Source organism: Plenodomus lingam (genome assembly GCF_022343315.1).
Source record: "Plenodomus lingam strain CAN1 chromosome Unknown contig_22, whole genome shotgun sequence".
NCBI lineage: Eukaryota > Fungi > Ascomycota > Dothideomycetes > Pleosporales > Leptosphaeriaceae > Plenodomus > Plenodomus lingam.
Window position 1 is genome coordinate 571,071 of NW_027093939.1, and position 14,668 is coordinate 585,738.

At 53.2% G+C, this 14,668-nt stretch overlaps 6 protein-coding genes across 6 annotated transcripts; 3 read left to right on the forward strand and 3 right to left on the reverse strand.

Annotated features, from left to right (window-relative positions):
* Nucleotides 1-98: 98 nt before the first annotated feature.
* Nucleotides 99-975, forward strand: IAQ61_005577 (uncharacterized protein; the record flags this gene model as incomplete). The annotated part of the gene is made up of 4 exons (XM_003839988.1): nucleotides 99-274; nucleotides 333-645; nucleotides 692-874; nucleotides 925-975. 4 exons carry the CDS (start codon nucleotides 99-101, stop codon nucleotides 973-975), a joined length of 723 nt encoding a protein of 240 aa, XP_003840036.1.
* A 930-nt stretch (nucleotides 976-1,905) lies between these two features.
* On the forward strand, nucleotides 1,906-3,204 carry IAQ61_005578 (uncharacterized protein; the record flags this gene model as incomplete). Its single annotated transcript, XM_003839987.2, has 1 exon — nucleotides 1,906-3,204. The coding sequence occupies one exon, from the start codon at nucleotides 1,906-1,908 to the stop codon at nucleotides 3,202-3,204; it is 1,299 nt and encodes a 432-aa protein (XP_003840035.2).
* Nucleotides 3,205-4,264: 1,060 nt separating this feature from the next.
* On the reverse strand, nucleotides 4,265-5,620 carry IAQ61_005579 (uncharacterized protein; the record flags this gene model as incomplete). Its single annotated transcript, XM_003839986.1, has 1 exon — nucleotides 4,265-5,620. One exon carries the CDS (start codon nucleotides 5,618-5,620, stop codon nucleotides 4,265-4,267), a length of 1,356 nt encoding a protein of 451 aa, XP_003840034.1.
* A 3,407-nt stretch (nucleotides 5,621-9,027) lies between these two features.
* Nucleotides 9,028-9,715, reverse strand: IAQ61_005580 (uncharacterized protein; the record flags this gene model as incomplete). The annotated part of the gene is made up of 2 exons (XM_066096853.1): nucleotides 9,028-9,492; nucleotides 9,659-9,715. The coding sequence occupies 2 exons, from the start codon at nucleotides 9,713-9,715 to the stop codon at nucleotides 9,028-9,030; spliced, it is 522 nt and encodes a 173-aa protein (XP_065953204.1).
* A 403-nt stretch (nucleotides 9,716-10,118) lies between these two features.
* IAQ61_005581 (uncharacterized protein) lies at nucleotides 10,119-11,180 on the reverse strand (the record flags this gene model as incomplete). Its single annotated transcript, XM_066096854.1, has 1 exon — nucleotides 10,119-11,180. The coding sequence occupies one exon, from the start codon at nucleotides 11,178-11,180 to the stop codon at nucleotides 10,119-10,121; it is 1,062 nt and encodes a 353-aa protein (XP_065953205.1).
* A 2,358-nt stretch (nucleotides 11,181-13,538) lies between these two features.
* On the forward strand, nucleotides 13,539-14,637 carry IAQ61_005582 (uncharacterized protein; the record flags this gene model as incomplete). The annotated part of the gene is made up of 2 exons (XM_003839982.2): nucleotides 13,539-13,774; nucleotides 13,845-14,637. The coding sequence occupies 2 exons, from the start codon at nucleotides 13,539-13,541 to the stop codon at nucleotides 14,635-14,637; spliced, it is 1,029 nt and encodes a 342-aa protein (XP_003840030.2).
* Between the last annotated feature and the right edge of the window lie 31 nt (nucleotides 14,638-14,668).

The following is a 14,668-nucleotide window of genomic DNA, read 5'->3' on the forward strand; positions in this document are numbered from 1 at the left end:
CCGCGCGCATCAAAACTCCCACGACGCCGGACGCCTGCCCATCCCATCGCCCTCGCCCTTACTCCCTCCCAGCCAATTGGCCTTGCTGCTCCTTCACCATGTCTTTTCTCCGCACCACCACCCTGCGCGCCTCGACCCTCGCCCGCGCTGCCCGCCAGACGCCGCGTTACCTACGTACTGCGGAGCTCCAGCCATGGCAACGAGCCGTCCAGCGCAGGACGTATGCGAGCGCCCACGAAGGCGGCGCCCATGCTAAGACCAGCGATATGCCCTGGTAAGTCCTGCTTCGACCCCCACACTCTCTCCAGTCTCTCCTAACAGGCAGTCTTCAGGGCTATAGGTGCTGTTGTCGGTACGGCCGTCGGTCTGTACATTGTCGTGAACCAGGACACCAGCGGTGGCCACCACGAAGACCACGGCGACGATCATGCTGAAAAACACCATGAAGAGGAAGCGCCTGCCGAGGATGAGTCGACCGAGGAAGAGTCCAAGACGGATGCAGAGGACGACTCCAAGGACGATGCCAAGACTGAGACCAAGGACAACTCCAAGGACGAGAAGACGGACGAATCCAACGAGGACATCAAGGGCGCCGCAGGGAACAGCGAGGAAAAGGACAACCAGTCACCGGACAAGTCCGACATTGTAATTGCCCTCATCTGCCACGGCTCTTCTCTGCTAACCTCGCCAGGCCGATCCTCGCAAGGCCGAGACCAAGAGCCAGAATGAAACTTCGGGCAAGCAAAGGGGACTGTCCAATGACGATACCCACCATACATCGCAAATCGCAAAGCAGCCCGAGAAGAGCAAGAAGGGCGAGGGTGTCGCTGAGAGTGCCAAGCTCCAGGGAACCGTCTCCACAGATCGTCCTGGCGTGAGTCATGTAGAAGCACAAGATACTGTGCAAGTGCTGACCGTGAACAGGCTGAGAACAAGGAGGAGCGTGGCAAGTCCCATATTGACAAAGACGCTTAGAGCAATCTTCCTGTACTATACATGTACTGTACACCATCTCCGTTGCTATAGTAATCCAGCGGTGACGTCGTCTGCCGCCGCTAATTGTATACTGGACTGGGACTCACGTATTATCTTATTTGCTACCATGATTTCTATGTTCCCTCTGATCTACTGCCTAGCCCGAGATACGACGTAGCATGGCAGCACTTTAATCTGTCTGTGCAGCCTTCTGATGAGATGTGGAACATGCCAAGACAAACGGCAAAGGTGAGATGCTGAATGTGGCTTTGCGAATGCAACAGAAGGCTTCTACCTACACGAATCGATCGAGACAGCAAACTTATTCTAAGAGAGAGAGAGAGAGAGAGGCATACTACGCAAAGTATCAGATTAAAAGCAACGCTCATGGCGGCCGCTGATTGGTCACATGGGCCACCCCGTAAGCGCCGACGACTCGCTGTCACACCTCAACACCAACACCAATTGGCCACGCCTGCGCCTCAACTGCACGTCTTAAAAAAGAGAGGCATCCTACGGCGGGAGCTCTGCGAATCTCCTCTTACGAACATGGCCGTCAACGACCTAGATCCTGGCTTAGAGCCAACCGGAGTGAATGGCAGTCCCGACGCAAGGCCGATCCTCTGTTCACAATCTTTCTCCACCCTGTGCTGGGGGTTAATCTGATATCATGCGTACCTCCAAGGACCCAATATCAGACCGCTTAGCCCCCAAAGTGAAAGTGCCGCATACCCCATCTACCTTCTGCTAACTCCTGTACATTACTCGTATTTCGCATCCTTCAATCGCATAGCATCCGCATTTCCTGTTGACTTGAAAAAGAAGAGGAAGAAGAAGAGAAAGCATACCCTCACCACGCTGGATAGCGACGACCGCTAGAACCACTTCGAACCCGATTTCGAACTCAAACTCGAGCAAATATCGCAGATCATGGACTACAGCCAATACAACCAATCTGGACAACTACAACCCCACGTAAATTCACAACAACAACAACGACAACAACACAATCGCTTCTCATGGCAGGCTCCACTGCAGGAAGAGGCGTCTACACATGATGAACATGAGCAGCAAGTGTCCCAACAAAGTATCCAACGACCACAGCCCACGACCGATAGCACACAAGCATCATCGCGACACTTTTCCTATGCGCAGACTCCGGCCGAGCATCGTGCCTTTGTGTACACATCCACACCAAACCAGCCGCCTCTTCCGCAACACCGAATATCGGTAGCAGCCTCGTTATTCACACCAATTGATCCGCGAACACAGTCCATTGTCGACCCCAACTCGTCAGCCCCGCCTGTGCCTCAGATGGCTTACGTACCACCGTCTTACTTGCAGGATGAGAAGCCACCAGTCTCGTTGTCCGCACGTCATGACCCCAATATACAACAATATCATCATCAGCAGGCAAGTCCGCAAATGGTGATGTCGCAACCTACACCGAATGTCCAAATCAACACCCAGCAAAGCAGACACACACGACAAATGAGCAACCTCTCCCCCATCAACACCAATCTCACCACGCGCCCACTGCCTCGTTCCGCCCAACAACCCACCTCACCCTCTACCACGCAGCCGCACTCCCCCCTCCCCCACAAACACCCCATGACGCCCATATCCGCAGACTCCCCAAGACGAACCAACCACCCAACCACCCCCTACTCCCCCCACGGCTTCCAAACCCCAACCCCCCACGCCATCTTCTCCCCCAACGCCCCCCACGGCCCCAACGGCCTCGACCCAGCCCTCCACCAACCCGGCCAAATCACCCACCCAAACATGACCACCGCCTCCCCCCAACCCTGGTCCTCGCACCTCTGCGCGTGCAGCCCAAACCCCTCCACCTGCCTCACCGGCCTCTTCTGCCCCTGCCTCCTCCACAGCCGCACCACCCACCGTCTCGCCCGCAAAGCCGCCGCCCAGGACCCAACCGACCTGCTCGACCACCGCGCCATCAACCCACACTGTCTCCTCATGACCCTCGCCTGTGGCCTCTGGTGCGTCTTTCCCACTCTCCAACGCACCCGGATCCGCCATGCGTATAAGCTGCGGGGTAGTCTGGCGGGCGATGTGGCGCGTGGATGTTGTTGTTGCTGCTGTGTTGCGGTGCAGAATGAGAGGGAGGTTAGGGGGCGGGAGGAGGCGAGGGGGAGGTTGGCGGGGCCGGCGAGTGCGGAGGTGTATGTTAGGGATCCGGGGATGGTGTATCGAGCGCAGCAGTAGGGGTGGGAGAAGCTGGAATGAGCTGGAGTAAGCTGGAGTAAGCTGGAGTAAGCTGGAGTGAGAATGGCATGGTTTGACGTAGGATACAAGAAATCAACATCCATTCTTGTGCAGAGAATGATGGATACCCATTTTCCACCATACCATGACACCACCACCCCCTCCCCCTCCTCCTAAATCCATACCTACCTTGTTTAAAAAAAACCCAGCCCTCGACACTTATACACAGCAATCATAAAAACAACCCCCCAAGCCAATCAATGTACCCCAACCCCATTATTTTCCCCAACAAACAAAACAAAACAAAACAAAACAAAAAAAAAAAAAATCCCAGAAAAGTAACACAATCTGCACAAGTTGTTTGGAGATTTACTCGCCATTCATCCATCCATCCTTCACCCTGCCACTCTCCATCACAACACGGAACCCCGTCGTCTGAGATGCAATGCCCACGCGACCAAGAGAGCTACATGATTCGTTGTAAAGGCGGCATTACAGGCTGACATGTATCATGACGTATATTGTACTGCACTCGAAGTCGCTCATGTAGTAGTGGTAGTAGTGGTAGTAGTAGTAGTAGTAGTAGGGAATCAAAGCACCATGATAACCCCCAAAAACAAAACACACATCTCTACGCCTTTTACAGCAATGGTGACTTGCATCTTGTCAAGTGATCATGTAAATTATTCAAATTACTCTTACATCTGCAAATTACAACAACAACAAAGACTTTTCCGTGACCAAACACTATGCCCTGCCAAGACAGGAAAACAAGAGGAGCGCACAAAACGGGCTCAACTCAGTATACATGAAAAAATGCAAAGAGCCTCCAACGCCATACTTTAAACTAGAGTGGTGACGATGCATAGTCCCAACTATGCACAAACCGATCCAAACAAAACGGGGGTATCTCCTGCACAATTACACAAGACCTCTTCTCAAACTGAAACCAATCTTCGTCGGTAGGCTAAGGAAATTCGTAAAGAAGCTTCCATCGAGGTCGCTGTAGTAATAACGTGATGGAAAAGAGGCAAGGCACCAAACGGACAAAAGTGAAGCTTCACAAGCTAAAGCTGGCAGAGCGCGAACTGGCATTGGAAATTGGAAATTCACAATCGTCGACGTAGGTAGGTGGGCTAGCGGGAACGTCTTCGTAGACGGGCGGCTGCTCCTCGTCCCATGCGATGCCCATGCCAGAGCGCTCGGTGAGAACGAGGTGGAATTGGGTGCGGAGGACGCGGGCGGCGCCAGTGGGTGTTGCCTGACTGAGTTTCTTCAGAGGAGCCCACTCCTCAGCAACGACCATTTCAATGACGAGATTGTGCTTGACGCTCATACCGCTTGGGCTGTCTACATCGCAGAGCGGCTTCAAAGCGACGTTGCAGGCAGCGTTGAATTCGACATCAATCTCGCCCTTGTCAAAGTCGGTCTTCCAGCCAGTCTTGACCTCTTCATTGGCAATGGCGCGAATATCCTCGTGCAGAATGCCCTTGCCTTGGCCGCCCACCTTTGAAATGTGCTTGGTGCAGGCAGGGGCAATGAATTTTTGCGTCTCTTCGATGCGCCAGTTGAGCTTTCGCAGCCTCCATCGGGTTTGCGAGTCGGCCTTGTTCTGGACGATGCCGGCTAGACGCATCTCAATGGGAAAGTCACCGATGGGATGGATGACGGGCGGCAACTTGACCGTTGCCGTCAGATTGGTGGGTGGGAAGATGCGGACGGAAAGCTTTTCGTTTCCCGGGAAAATGGCACGTTTGACTTGGATGTTACGCTTGTAGGTGATTTTGCCCGACGAAGTGGTCGCTACGGCCGACAGGTAGTAGTCGAGCGAGGCTAGGCTTCCGTGCGTGGTAGCGGGCAAATGGCCCGGCAGCAGGTGGCTGAAGGGGAAATTGTGTGGGCCGTGACGCAGAGAGGTAGGATGGGAGAGGAACTCCCATTTGTGGATCTCGGTAGTTTGCGAGGTGCAATCCTGGCAGTGTGGCGCAACTGGCTTCTTGGTGCTCACAATGGCCAGGAGGCGCATTTCGAATTTTTCGACAGTCACATGGGGCTCATGGATGTTGATGACCAGCTGACCGGAAAAGATGGCGCCAGTCGAGGATTGCGGGCTGTTGAAGAAGACAATAGGCGGGGATTCGACGCTCATGTTCATCGAGGCCACACCCTGGGCTTCCACCTTGGGGCTCTTCTTGTGGTCGTCATGGTGCTTGTCGTGCTTGTGGCGGCTGAAGATATCCATGACCAGCGAGTCCTGGGATTTTCGCTTCTCTTTTTCTTTTTCCTTTTCCTTGAGCGGGGGCTCGAAGGAATAGACCGGGGGGAAGAGCGGGGTGGTGTGTGATTTGACCGCGTCGGATCTAGGCAATGGAGAAGGCGCCGCCCGGACGAGGGTGCTCAGCAGACGACCCGGCATGCTAGTAAAGTAGACTAGAAGCTGGGGTACAGGGCTGAGAGGACTTGGCGGGTTGAGACAGAGAGAGAGAGAGAGAGAGAGAGAGAAGAAGGTGTAGTGAGGGCTGAGATTGGACGGCTGTGAATCGATAATGAGGTGCGGGATAAGGAAGCTGTCCAATGGCGGCCTGGTCTGCGAGTCCGGGGAAAGAAAGGCTATGGTTCTAGTATGGTCTATGCTATGCTATGCAGGTGCAGGCGCAGGCGAGGGGAGGAGCAATCGATGAAAGCGGCGGTTGTTCACGAGTTGATTCTGTGCGAGTGGAGGTGATGGGTGAGTGTTTGCGGCAGGAACATGATCCAAAAGGACAAGCAAGTTGGATGGAAAGGTCAGGCTGAAGTGGAAATGGAAGGGGGGGCGGGAGGCAGGGTGGACGGGCAAGACATTTATTTGTACTTTGTTTGTAGTAGAATGAAAGAGCCTGCTGGACGTGGATTTGTTACATGAGAGAAACACGATGACTGGGTGGGTGGCCATGGGCGTTTGCATGATGCCATCAGAGAATGAAAGGCGGGATCCAAGCTTTTCACTGTCGAGGCTAGGCCAAAGACGGCAAAAGCAAGGTGGGCCCCACACCCTCCTTCCCTTGCGCGCGTCCTGCGAGCAATTTCTGGGACGTCAGGAGGGCACACACGAGGGAAGGCACGAGGCACAAGGGAAGAAGGGGGAAGCCACCACCAGGAGGGGAGCGGGGGGGGGGGGAAGGGGGGAAGCCACAAGGAAGGAAGGCAGAGGAAAGGCGGAAAGGGCAGCCACTGGACAGCCACGGGCACCTGCCCTAACCACGACAGTTACTGTACAGTACATACGGTGTACCTAGCTGGGCAGGCAGGGTAGGGCAGGGCAGGGCAGGGCAGGGCAGGGCAGGGCAGGGCAGGGCAGGGCAGGGCAGGGCAGGGCAGGGCAGGGCAGGCGAGCACAGACAGCCGCTGCTCTCTCGTGATCGCCGTGGGCCGACTACAACAAACCCCGGTGCGCGTACCAGTGTGCGTGCAGCAAGTACAGTACGCAGGACGGTTGGACCAGTACGGTTGGCCGTGTACCTTGCAGTCCTTGCACTTTGTTGCAGTCCACCATGCCAGTCGCTACTCTACTGTTCGCTGTCTTCTTCGCTGTCTTGCTGTGTTGTGTAGGTACGATGATGCTACGAATCCACCACCATGAGACAGTGGCCATGGGCAATCGTACCATCATACCATCCTACTACACCATCATACCACCCACACCCCATCCTCTCTACAGCGTCCCATGTGGGAGAGAGCAGACTCAGCAGAGCAGGTACCATGTACCGAGAATACTCCATGCACAGCCAAACCCACCACGCCAACACGTCTGGTACCGTACGTATACCTGTGTATCATCCAACACGTCTAGTGCCGTACGTATACCTGTGTATCATCTACTTACCTACCCGTACCTATTCTCTCTCGCTCCCCGCAAACTTCCAAGCCTTGCCGCTGGTTCACCAAGCCCATCTCGGGCACTCCAGCTGGACATCTCCGTGCAACCACCTGACCTGCAGACTCGAGACTTCTCCTCATCGCCAAGGTAGCCGGTAGGCATTCGAGCAGGTTGTGCAAACCTCTCGTCACCCTTCAGTCATGGCTGCTGCAGGCCTGCAACAGCCTGGGAAGTATGCATCTACTGTACCATGGGAATAATAGCACCGTCAGCGTCCTCTGTGCGATCGATCTGCCAAGACGCCGTTGTCGAGTTGTGTCTGGAAAATTCTTTTTAGCCGCACTCGACCAAACACCATCTTGTCCTGGCTGCCCGTGGCCTGACTGCATGCTTCTTTGGAGTACAGTGTAACCACTAGTAACAGTATGTACCTACACAGTCAGTGACTGCGCAACCAACCTATTCTAGTAACCATGCTCCAGTTTTCCTTCCCACTTGGTCTCGCCTCGTGTCAAAGCAAGCTGGAAAGTCCCACATCCTGTGAGGCCCAGAACCCGAACCCTGACCATTTCTTCCCTCCTTCTATGACTCGATTGTTTTTATTTTTTTTATTCCGACGCCATCCTTTCTATTGTATCCGGCCCTGCACCCGCATTCCGTCGGACACACTCGACCACGTCGCTGATCGGATCCGTGTGACCAACAAGTCAGATCCCGAAACTCAATTCACCTGTCCAAACACGCGTCCTTGCCTATATTTGCATACCACCTCTTTTCGCTTAATCCCGTCGAACGAGCAAACCGAAAAGTGTGTTTGCGCCACGAACAGCTCCGCCGAGTCCGCCTGCCCCAACAAGGCAATGGAGCGGCAGCATCTGCATGCAAACGCTTTTTGGCTCACCTTGGACATACCTAGATCTGGCTTACCTACTTACCTACTTGCCTACTTACCTACTCACTAACTCTACCAAACATACAGGAATACAAAGTCCCGTCGGCTTCATCGGCTTGCTCACCATGCCGCGCCTTCCTTGCTGAAACCATCCATCCGGTCGAGATTTTGCAATGCGCCTCGCGCCATCCAATCCTGACAAAACGTGCCCCAATGGCACCGTGCTGCCAACAACAAAGACAATGTCTCACCGCTCCACCCCCATCCTTCCATTTTCCTGTCTGGAAGTGGAGTTGGTTTGGCTAGATTTTCTTGTTGGCTTTTTTACTCCTCCCACGAGTCCCCCCCCAACTCTCACCTGCAGTCGTCGTCCTTCTTTTCAAATGGTAAACTCATATGACTTGGTTTCCCTTCCCCCCCCCCCTCCTTCAAAGGGCCGACTGTGACTATAGTAATTTCCATTCCACCGTGAAAACCCTTTTTCCCAACCCCCCCCCACCTTATACTCATCCTAGGGCTTACCTCAAACCTCCCGGACAAACTAGAACACGGCATCTTCTGTCGCCCTCTTTCACGGTCATGTCGCAAACTAGGTAGACTTTTTGTTAGCTAGCGCTGGCCAATCGAGGTAACCCACCACCCCTTGCAACGTGAGCGGCTACAGGACTACCTACGAGGTAGAGTACTCGTCTCCTTGGGTGCCCAGGGGGAAACGCGTTACAATTGCACGCTGTTTTTCTTGCCCGGATTCCCCGGATTCAATACTGCCACGCAATGCTTGCCTATATCAACGGCAAACTGGTCTTGGTCCGCAGTTTTGTTGGTGTTTGCCTTGTCAAGGATCCACCTCAACAATCGACTGCAAACTGTTGCTCAAGGTTCCACCTCAACATCCGACTGCAAACTTTGGGCGGCTGGTTTCAGGTTCCACTTTCAACATGCAATTGCAAAACTTCGGTCATCACGACAGTCATCATAGGAAGCATGCATCTAGCGATGACAGCAAATCAATCAAGATTGTGTAATCTGCCTTGTGAACTCTCGCCCTAGTCTATATCCCATTTCGGATGCCGTCTCAAGTCATCTCATCACACAAGGGGTATAATCTACTCGTCGTCTTCATCCGCCTCATCGTTGACAACGTTGAAGAAGCGGAGCTCGTAAACACCCTTGGAGGTGGAGACGACACGAAGCCAGTCACGGAGCTGTTGCTTCTTGAGGAACTTCTTGGTGCTGTCATACCGTCAACATCCACCCTTGGACAAATGCAATTCGCATCCTGCGAAACCACAGAAACGTACAGGTACTTCAGGTAGCGGCCAGAGAACTCCTGGTGCGCAATCACCTCGATCTTGCCATCACCCTGCTGCGAGATTTGCACAACGTCGCCCAGGTTACCGGTGCGGCCCTCGACCTTGATGCGGTCGTGCAGGAACTTCTCAAACGCCTGGATGTCGAAGATCTTGTCGTTGACGGGTTGCGAGCAGTTGATGATGAACTTCTTGGTGACCTTTTGGCCCTTCTTTGCGCCGGCGGCGGACTTCTTCTACACGTTCACTCTACTCTTAGCCTACTGTTCTCATGGCCGGGGGGAGAGGCGCAATGCTCAGCCCAGCAGACAGCAAAGCGGTGTACGTACGGTTGCGGGAGCCATTTTCTGCAATGGGCTGGTGGTGAGAACGCAAAGAGGTGGATATCCTGCGTACGGCGAGTGTTTCGTGGGTGCTGGAAAAGGTGTCGTCGGTTGCTGGCAATTTTGCCATGTCGTGTTGTGTGAGCTAGTCTCGAGCCGGCTTAGCTGCGCCAAGATTTCGAACTCCCCTCTTTGACACATCCTGCATCCATCCCGCACCACATTTGTGCACAGCGGGCTCTCTTCGTTTGGCGGCATCCTGTCACGCCTCTTATTTCACTAAACATCAGAGAGCGCAATCTCACTACACATTGAAAAGCATTTGGTCAAGCGTTATGCAATGGAACAATCACACTGGCTCGAATTTCATGATACTAGTTAACTGCTACCGGTACGTCCTTCTTCTCGTTCTCTTCGGACCTGTGGCGACCCGACACGAACCACATCAAAAATAAATGGTGATACATGACACGCATTTGAGGGAATACTGTCATTTGCTAGCTGAATACGTGGAGAATTATGCTGAAGCATGCCTAAGTCGTCCTGATTATGCCGAGAGTTTCTGGCCAAAGTTGCTCCGGGCGACCTAATCGGTTGTTAGCACACAATCTACACGCAGCAAAAGCCCAAGGACCGCTCACCAAACTTCTGAACCTCTTGCCAAATATATAGGCTGGGATTGTCATGGCACAAATGCCAGTGTTGATTATACTAATGGTATCAAAGACACCACGAGGTCCCGCCTGCGCCAGCCAGCCATTGGCATAGGTCGTTGCAACAAAAGTGAAAATGGCCTTTGCAAAGTTGATGGTTACGAAAGCTTGATTAGCATCGCGAGGATGGCAATCAATGACATAGGCCAATGATGCCGTAGATGCAAAAGGAACCGACAGAGCATGGATAGACATGAATGTCAGCGGCCAGATAAGAGGCAACTGTTGCTGGACGCTGATACCGAAGCCTATGAAGCCAAGGGTGGCAAAGACTGTCGCTGGAATCATGAGCACCAGACGGAATTCCGGCTCAAAGATACCGTTGTTTCTGCGTGCCATGACTTTTGCAACTGCATCTGCTAGCCATCCAGAGAGCGGGGAGCCAATGAGCGAGACACCCAGTAGTGGGATGTTGGTCAGTCCAATGTCAGCCGGTCCAAGAGAGTATGGCGGTGCAGAGAAGATGCTGACGGAGAGAACCGAGATGGTGAGCAGCCAAGCAAAGTACGATGCAAACACAACGGTGGAGAACAGCACTGCTGGGTACGCGATCAGAGGGAGTGGTTTCCAGACATTCTTCCAGAATGACTCTTGCGACAGACGGCCGTTGAATATACTTAGACTCTGGCTATATGAGCGCTTCGGCTCGTCCTCGTCCAGGAATGACAGGTCCTTTTCGTCCGGAATGACCTTTGTAGCTGTCGGCCGGGGTCCATTGTAAGTCGTCTCGATCACGAAGAAGTAGATGCCGAAGAAGAGGGGGATGTAGATGAGCGCCGAGATGCCAAACGTGGCTTCAAACGAAAGGTTCTGGATGATTGTGCCAGAAATGATTTGACTAGAGACCAAGATTAGCTGCTGTCTACTTGAAAAACTCGGCATCTCACAAACCCGAGAAGCACACCGCTGGCAAGCATACACCCCCAAAGACTGATGCGAGTACCCCTCTGGTGCACATAGAACAGGTCAGACACCGTCGACGTCACCAGGGTCTCGAGTGGCGCCGAGGCCATTCCCTGTATCGCTCTCATCACGGCCAGCGAGGCGAACGACTTTGCTCAGTTAGCCTCTCGAGCAGTGGCAAGTCAAGCAACTGTGAAACAAAACTCACGGTTCCAAAGTAACCCCACACATTGGTGCCGAGCAGAATAACAATGGAGATGACAAAGAATGGCCGTTTACCCCAAATATTGGCCCCGGCTGCGGTGAAGAAGGTGGTAAACCCGATCCAAAAGGCGAGGAAGCCGATGAGTAAACTGGTAACCATTCCTATGCTAACATTGTACTTCATCGCCACAATTTGCAGTCCGGGCGTGATCATTGGCCCAAGCCTATATACTTTGTCAGCAACTCGGCATGTCAGGGCGGTTCGGTACGCGCAAACTCACGAAGTCGTCACACCCGAGCTAAACGCCAGGATAACCATAATCGTCTCTTTCCAGACCGGCGACCTAGACGATGTTAGCATAGCTGCACATTTCCCACAACGTCTTGCGGCGCGACTTGCCAGTTGAGTGGGTCGTTTGGGCTGTCTGAGGGCTGGGGCTGGAGTATGACATCGCCGTCCCGTTTGAGCGGGCTCGATTTTAAAGAGTCGTCGACGTCGACTAAGTGTAGTTAGCACAACATATCTGTGCTGGCCGTTGGTTCCTTCCGCGCCCATTTCGTACCCTCTGTTTCCGTGGAATTGATGGTGGCGGTGCCCGGAGGCATCGCCATGTGCTTGTCTTCCAGCACACCGAACCCCATCGTTTCTGGGACCTTGTCTTGATTTTTTGAGTTTTTAGTAAGTTTTTTTCTTGTCTGCCAGCAGACTTGCGTGGATTCACAAATCGATGTGAATGGCAGTATAACGAGCGCGAGGACAGAACAGAACAGAAATTTGGCAAAGAATAAAATAAAATAAAATAAAATAATAATAGTTAATAGGAGTCCAGCTCTGGGGTACTGTTCGATAGCGTCCGCTCTGTCCTCATGAATGGTTTTATGCTGCCTGGTTCAGGCACCAGGTCTGCCATGTAGTAGCGAAACCGTGATGAAGCATCCTTAGCAATGCTTTTCTTCCTATTCTTGCAATCACGAAACCGCATTGCCTATACCACAACTACTGTTGTACCCAGCGCTTTGGGACCTCTCGGTACATCTGCTCATCTCCCCTACACCAACCGTTTCGCCTCGTTCGAGCATCCTAGTTGTTGCTTCATACGTGAGTTGACTGGTACAGGACGCGTAGCTGAAGTGTGGCTCAATCCTATAACGGATTAGCAATCGGCGTTGATCTGCAGTGGATCTCGGAAACTTCCTTGCTTCCGTCGCGAGGTGGTGCTGGTGATTGAAAATGGAACTTGTCAGAGCGGTTGTGTGCCCCCTGAAACGCAGCAACATGGTTCGATGTCGGTGTTTCCAGCTGAACTACACACCGCTTGGAAGTACTTGGATATATCTTGGGTGGAAAGTGCCGTACTGAGAGTACGACGACACCGGTTTCGTCATGTGTCGTGTCGAACCAGTGGAAAAGACGACATGTTGGCGAGACTGGCGAGGTGTTTACCCAAGTCGCGACCAGGTCCCGCAACGACCCGCGATCAGCCACATTCAGCACCAGTAAGCCGTGATCACTACGGGCAAAAAGAAACTATGATTAGGGCGCGTACTAAGGCTGTTGTCACTCAAGCTGTCCATCAAGTTGCGTCAGATATACGGGAACACGAACATGTTTCATCTTCACAAGTACGGTACCGGTACTGTCTGATTACCTGGCGTTGCGTCATGTCACCTGTGTCACCCCCCAAAGCTGATGACTAAGTACTCTGAACAAGGCGTGCAGCAACGTTTACAACTCTAATGCCAAAATGTGTTACCTATCTGTCAAAAGTACGCAAGGCAGTTCGTTCCGCGGTGCAGAACTGTTGTGGCTGCTCTGTTGGGTAAAGCTTCCTAAACGTCGCTAACTTACCGAGTACTCTGACGATACCTAACTGGTTCCTCATAGCGGGCCAAACCTCTGCTATGACGCAGTTGCGATGGAAAAGCAACGCTAAAGTCAAACATCAGATTTAGCCACGGGCCTGCTATAGTGGCCACTCTAACTGCAAGCATATATATCTACTATCTCCCGCTCTACAGAGTACCGGTACATCGAGACGGATTGCAATTTCGCAGACGTGGGACTCTTTCTTCCTTCTCGCACGGTCACTCCCATTATTCAATCTACCCACGGGACGTCATAATAGCAACGCAATGGCTATCGGAGTCGCAATCATTGGCAGTGGTATCTTTGCCAAAGGAGAGCATCTCCCTGCCATCCAGGCAACCCCAACACTCAGCTTGAAAGCCGTATATTCCCGATCTTTCAAGTCCGCACGAGCCTTGACCGAGGACCTCTCCGACGGCGCAATTTACAGCGATGATTCGCCCAATGGCAAGAGATACGAGGATCTGCTGAGGCGCGACGATATTACAGGAGTGGTGATTGCGTACGTCTTGCTCTCCTCACTACCGCACCATCCACATCGATCTCAAACTGACACTCGCCGACTCGGGTAGTCTGCCCATCCTCACGCAGCCCGAGTTCATCAAGAAAGCTCTGGCGGCAGGGAAACACGTTTTAGCGGAGAAGCCCATCGCCAAAGACGTCGCCACCGCACAAGCCCTCCTCTCCTGGACCCAGGACGCTTCGGAAACAACAGCCATGTATGCTGTTGCCGAAAACTTCCGTTACCTGGATTCCTTCCTCTACGCAGCCCGGGAAATCGCGTCTCTGGGCCGCGTTCTGACTTTCCGCGTGCGTGTCGCAGCCTATGTGGAGGCGGGTGGAAAGTACTTTGAGACGGCGTGGCGTAAGGTGCCGGAGTACCAGGGCGGATTCCTGCTGGATGGTGGTGTGCATTTTATTGCGGCGATGCGAGTGATGCTTCAGGGTGGTGGTGAAAAGATTCACGGCGTCAGCGCGTTCACGGCCCAATTGCAGAAACACTTGCCGCCGGTGGATACGTTGAACTCGACGCTGAAGCTGGGAAGCGGAGCGTCTGGGACCCTGTCCGTATCTTTCGGGACCACGGATAAGGGTTCGGAGTACATGGTTGCGTGTGAGAAGGGGAGTGTGCATGTCAGTCGGGGCAAGGTGACGGTTGTAAAGGAGGGCAAGGAAGTAGTCAAGGAGTTTGGTGATGAGGGGAATGGTGTAGGACAGGAGATCAAAGCCTGGTCGGAGAGTTTGGAGAAGGGACAGAGGAATGAGGCGCAGAGTCCAGAGGAGGCACTAAGTGACCTCAAGATCTTAGAGGCATGTCTACGGAGTGGAGAGCAGGACGGAAACCCAATGAGAATCGATTGGTGAGTGTATATATTCCAGCTTACAATATATCATC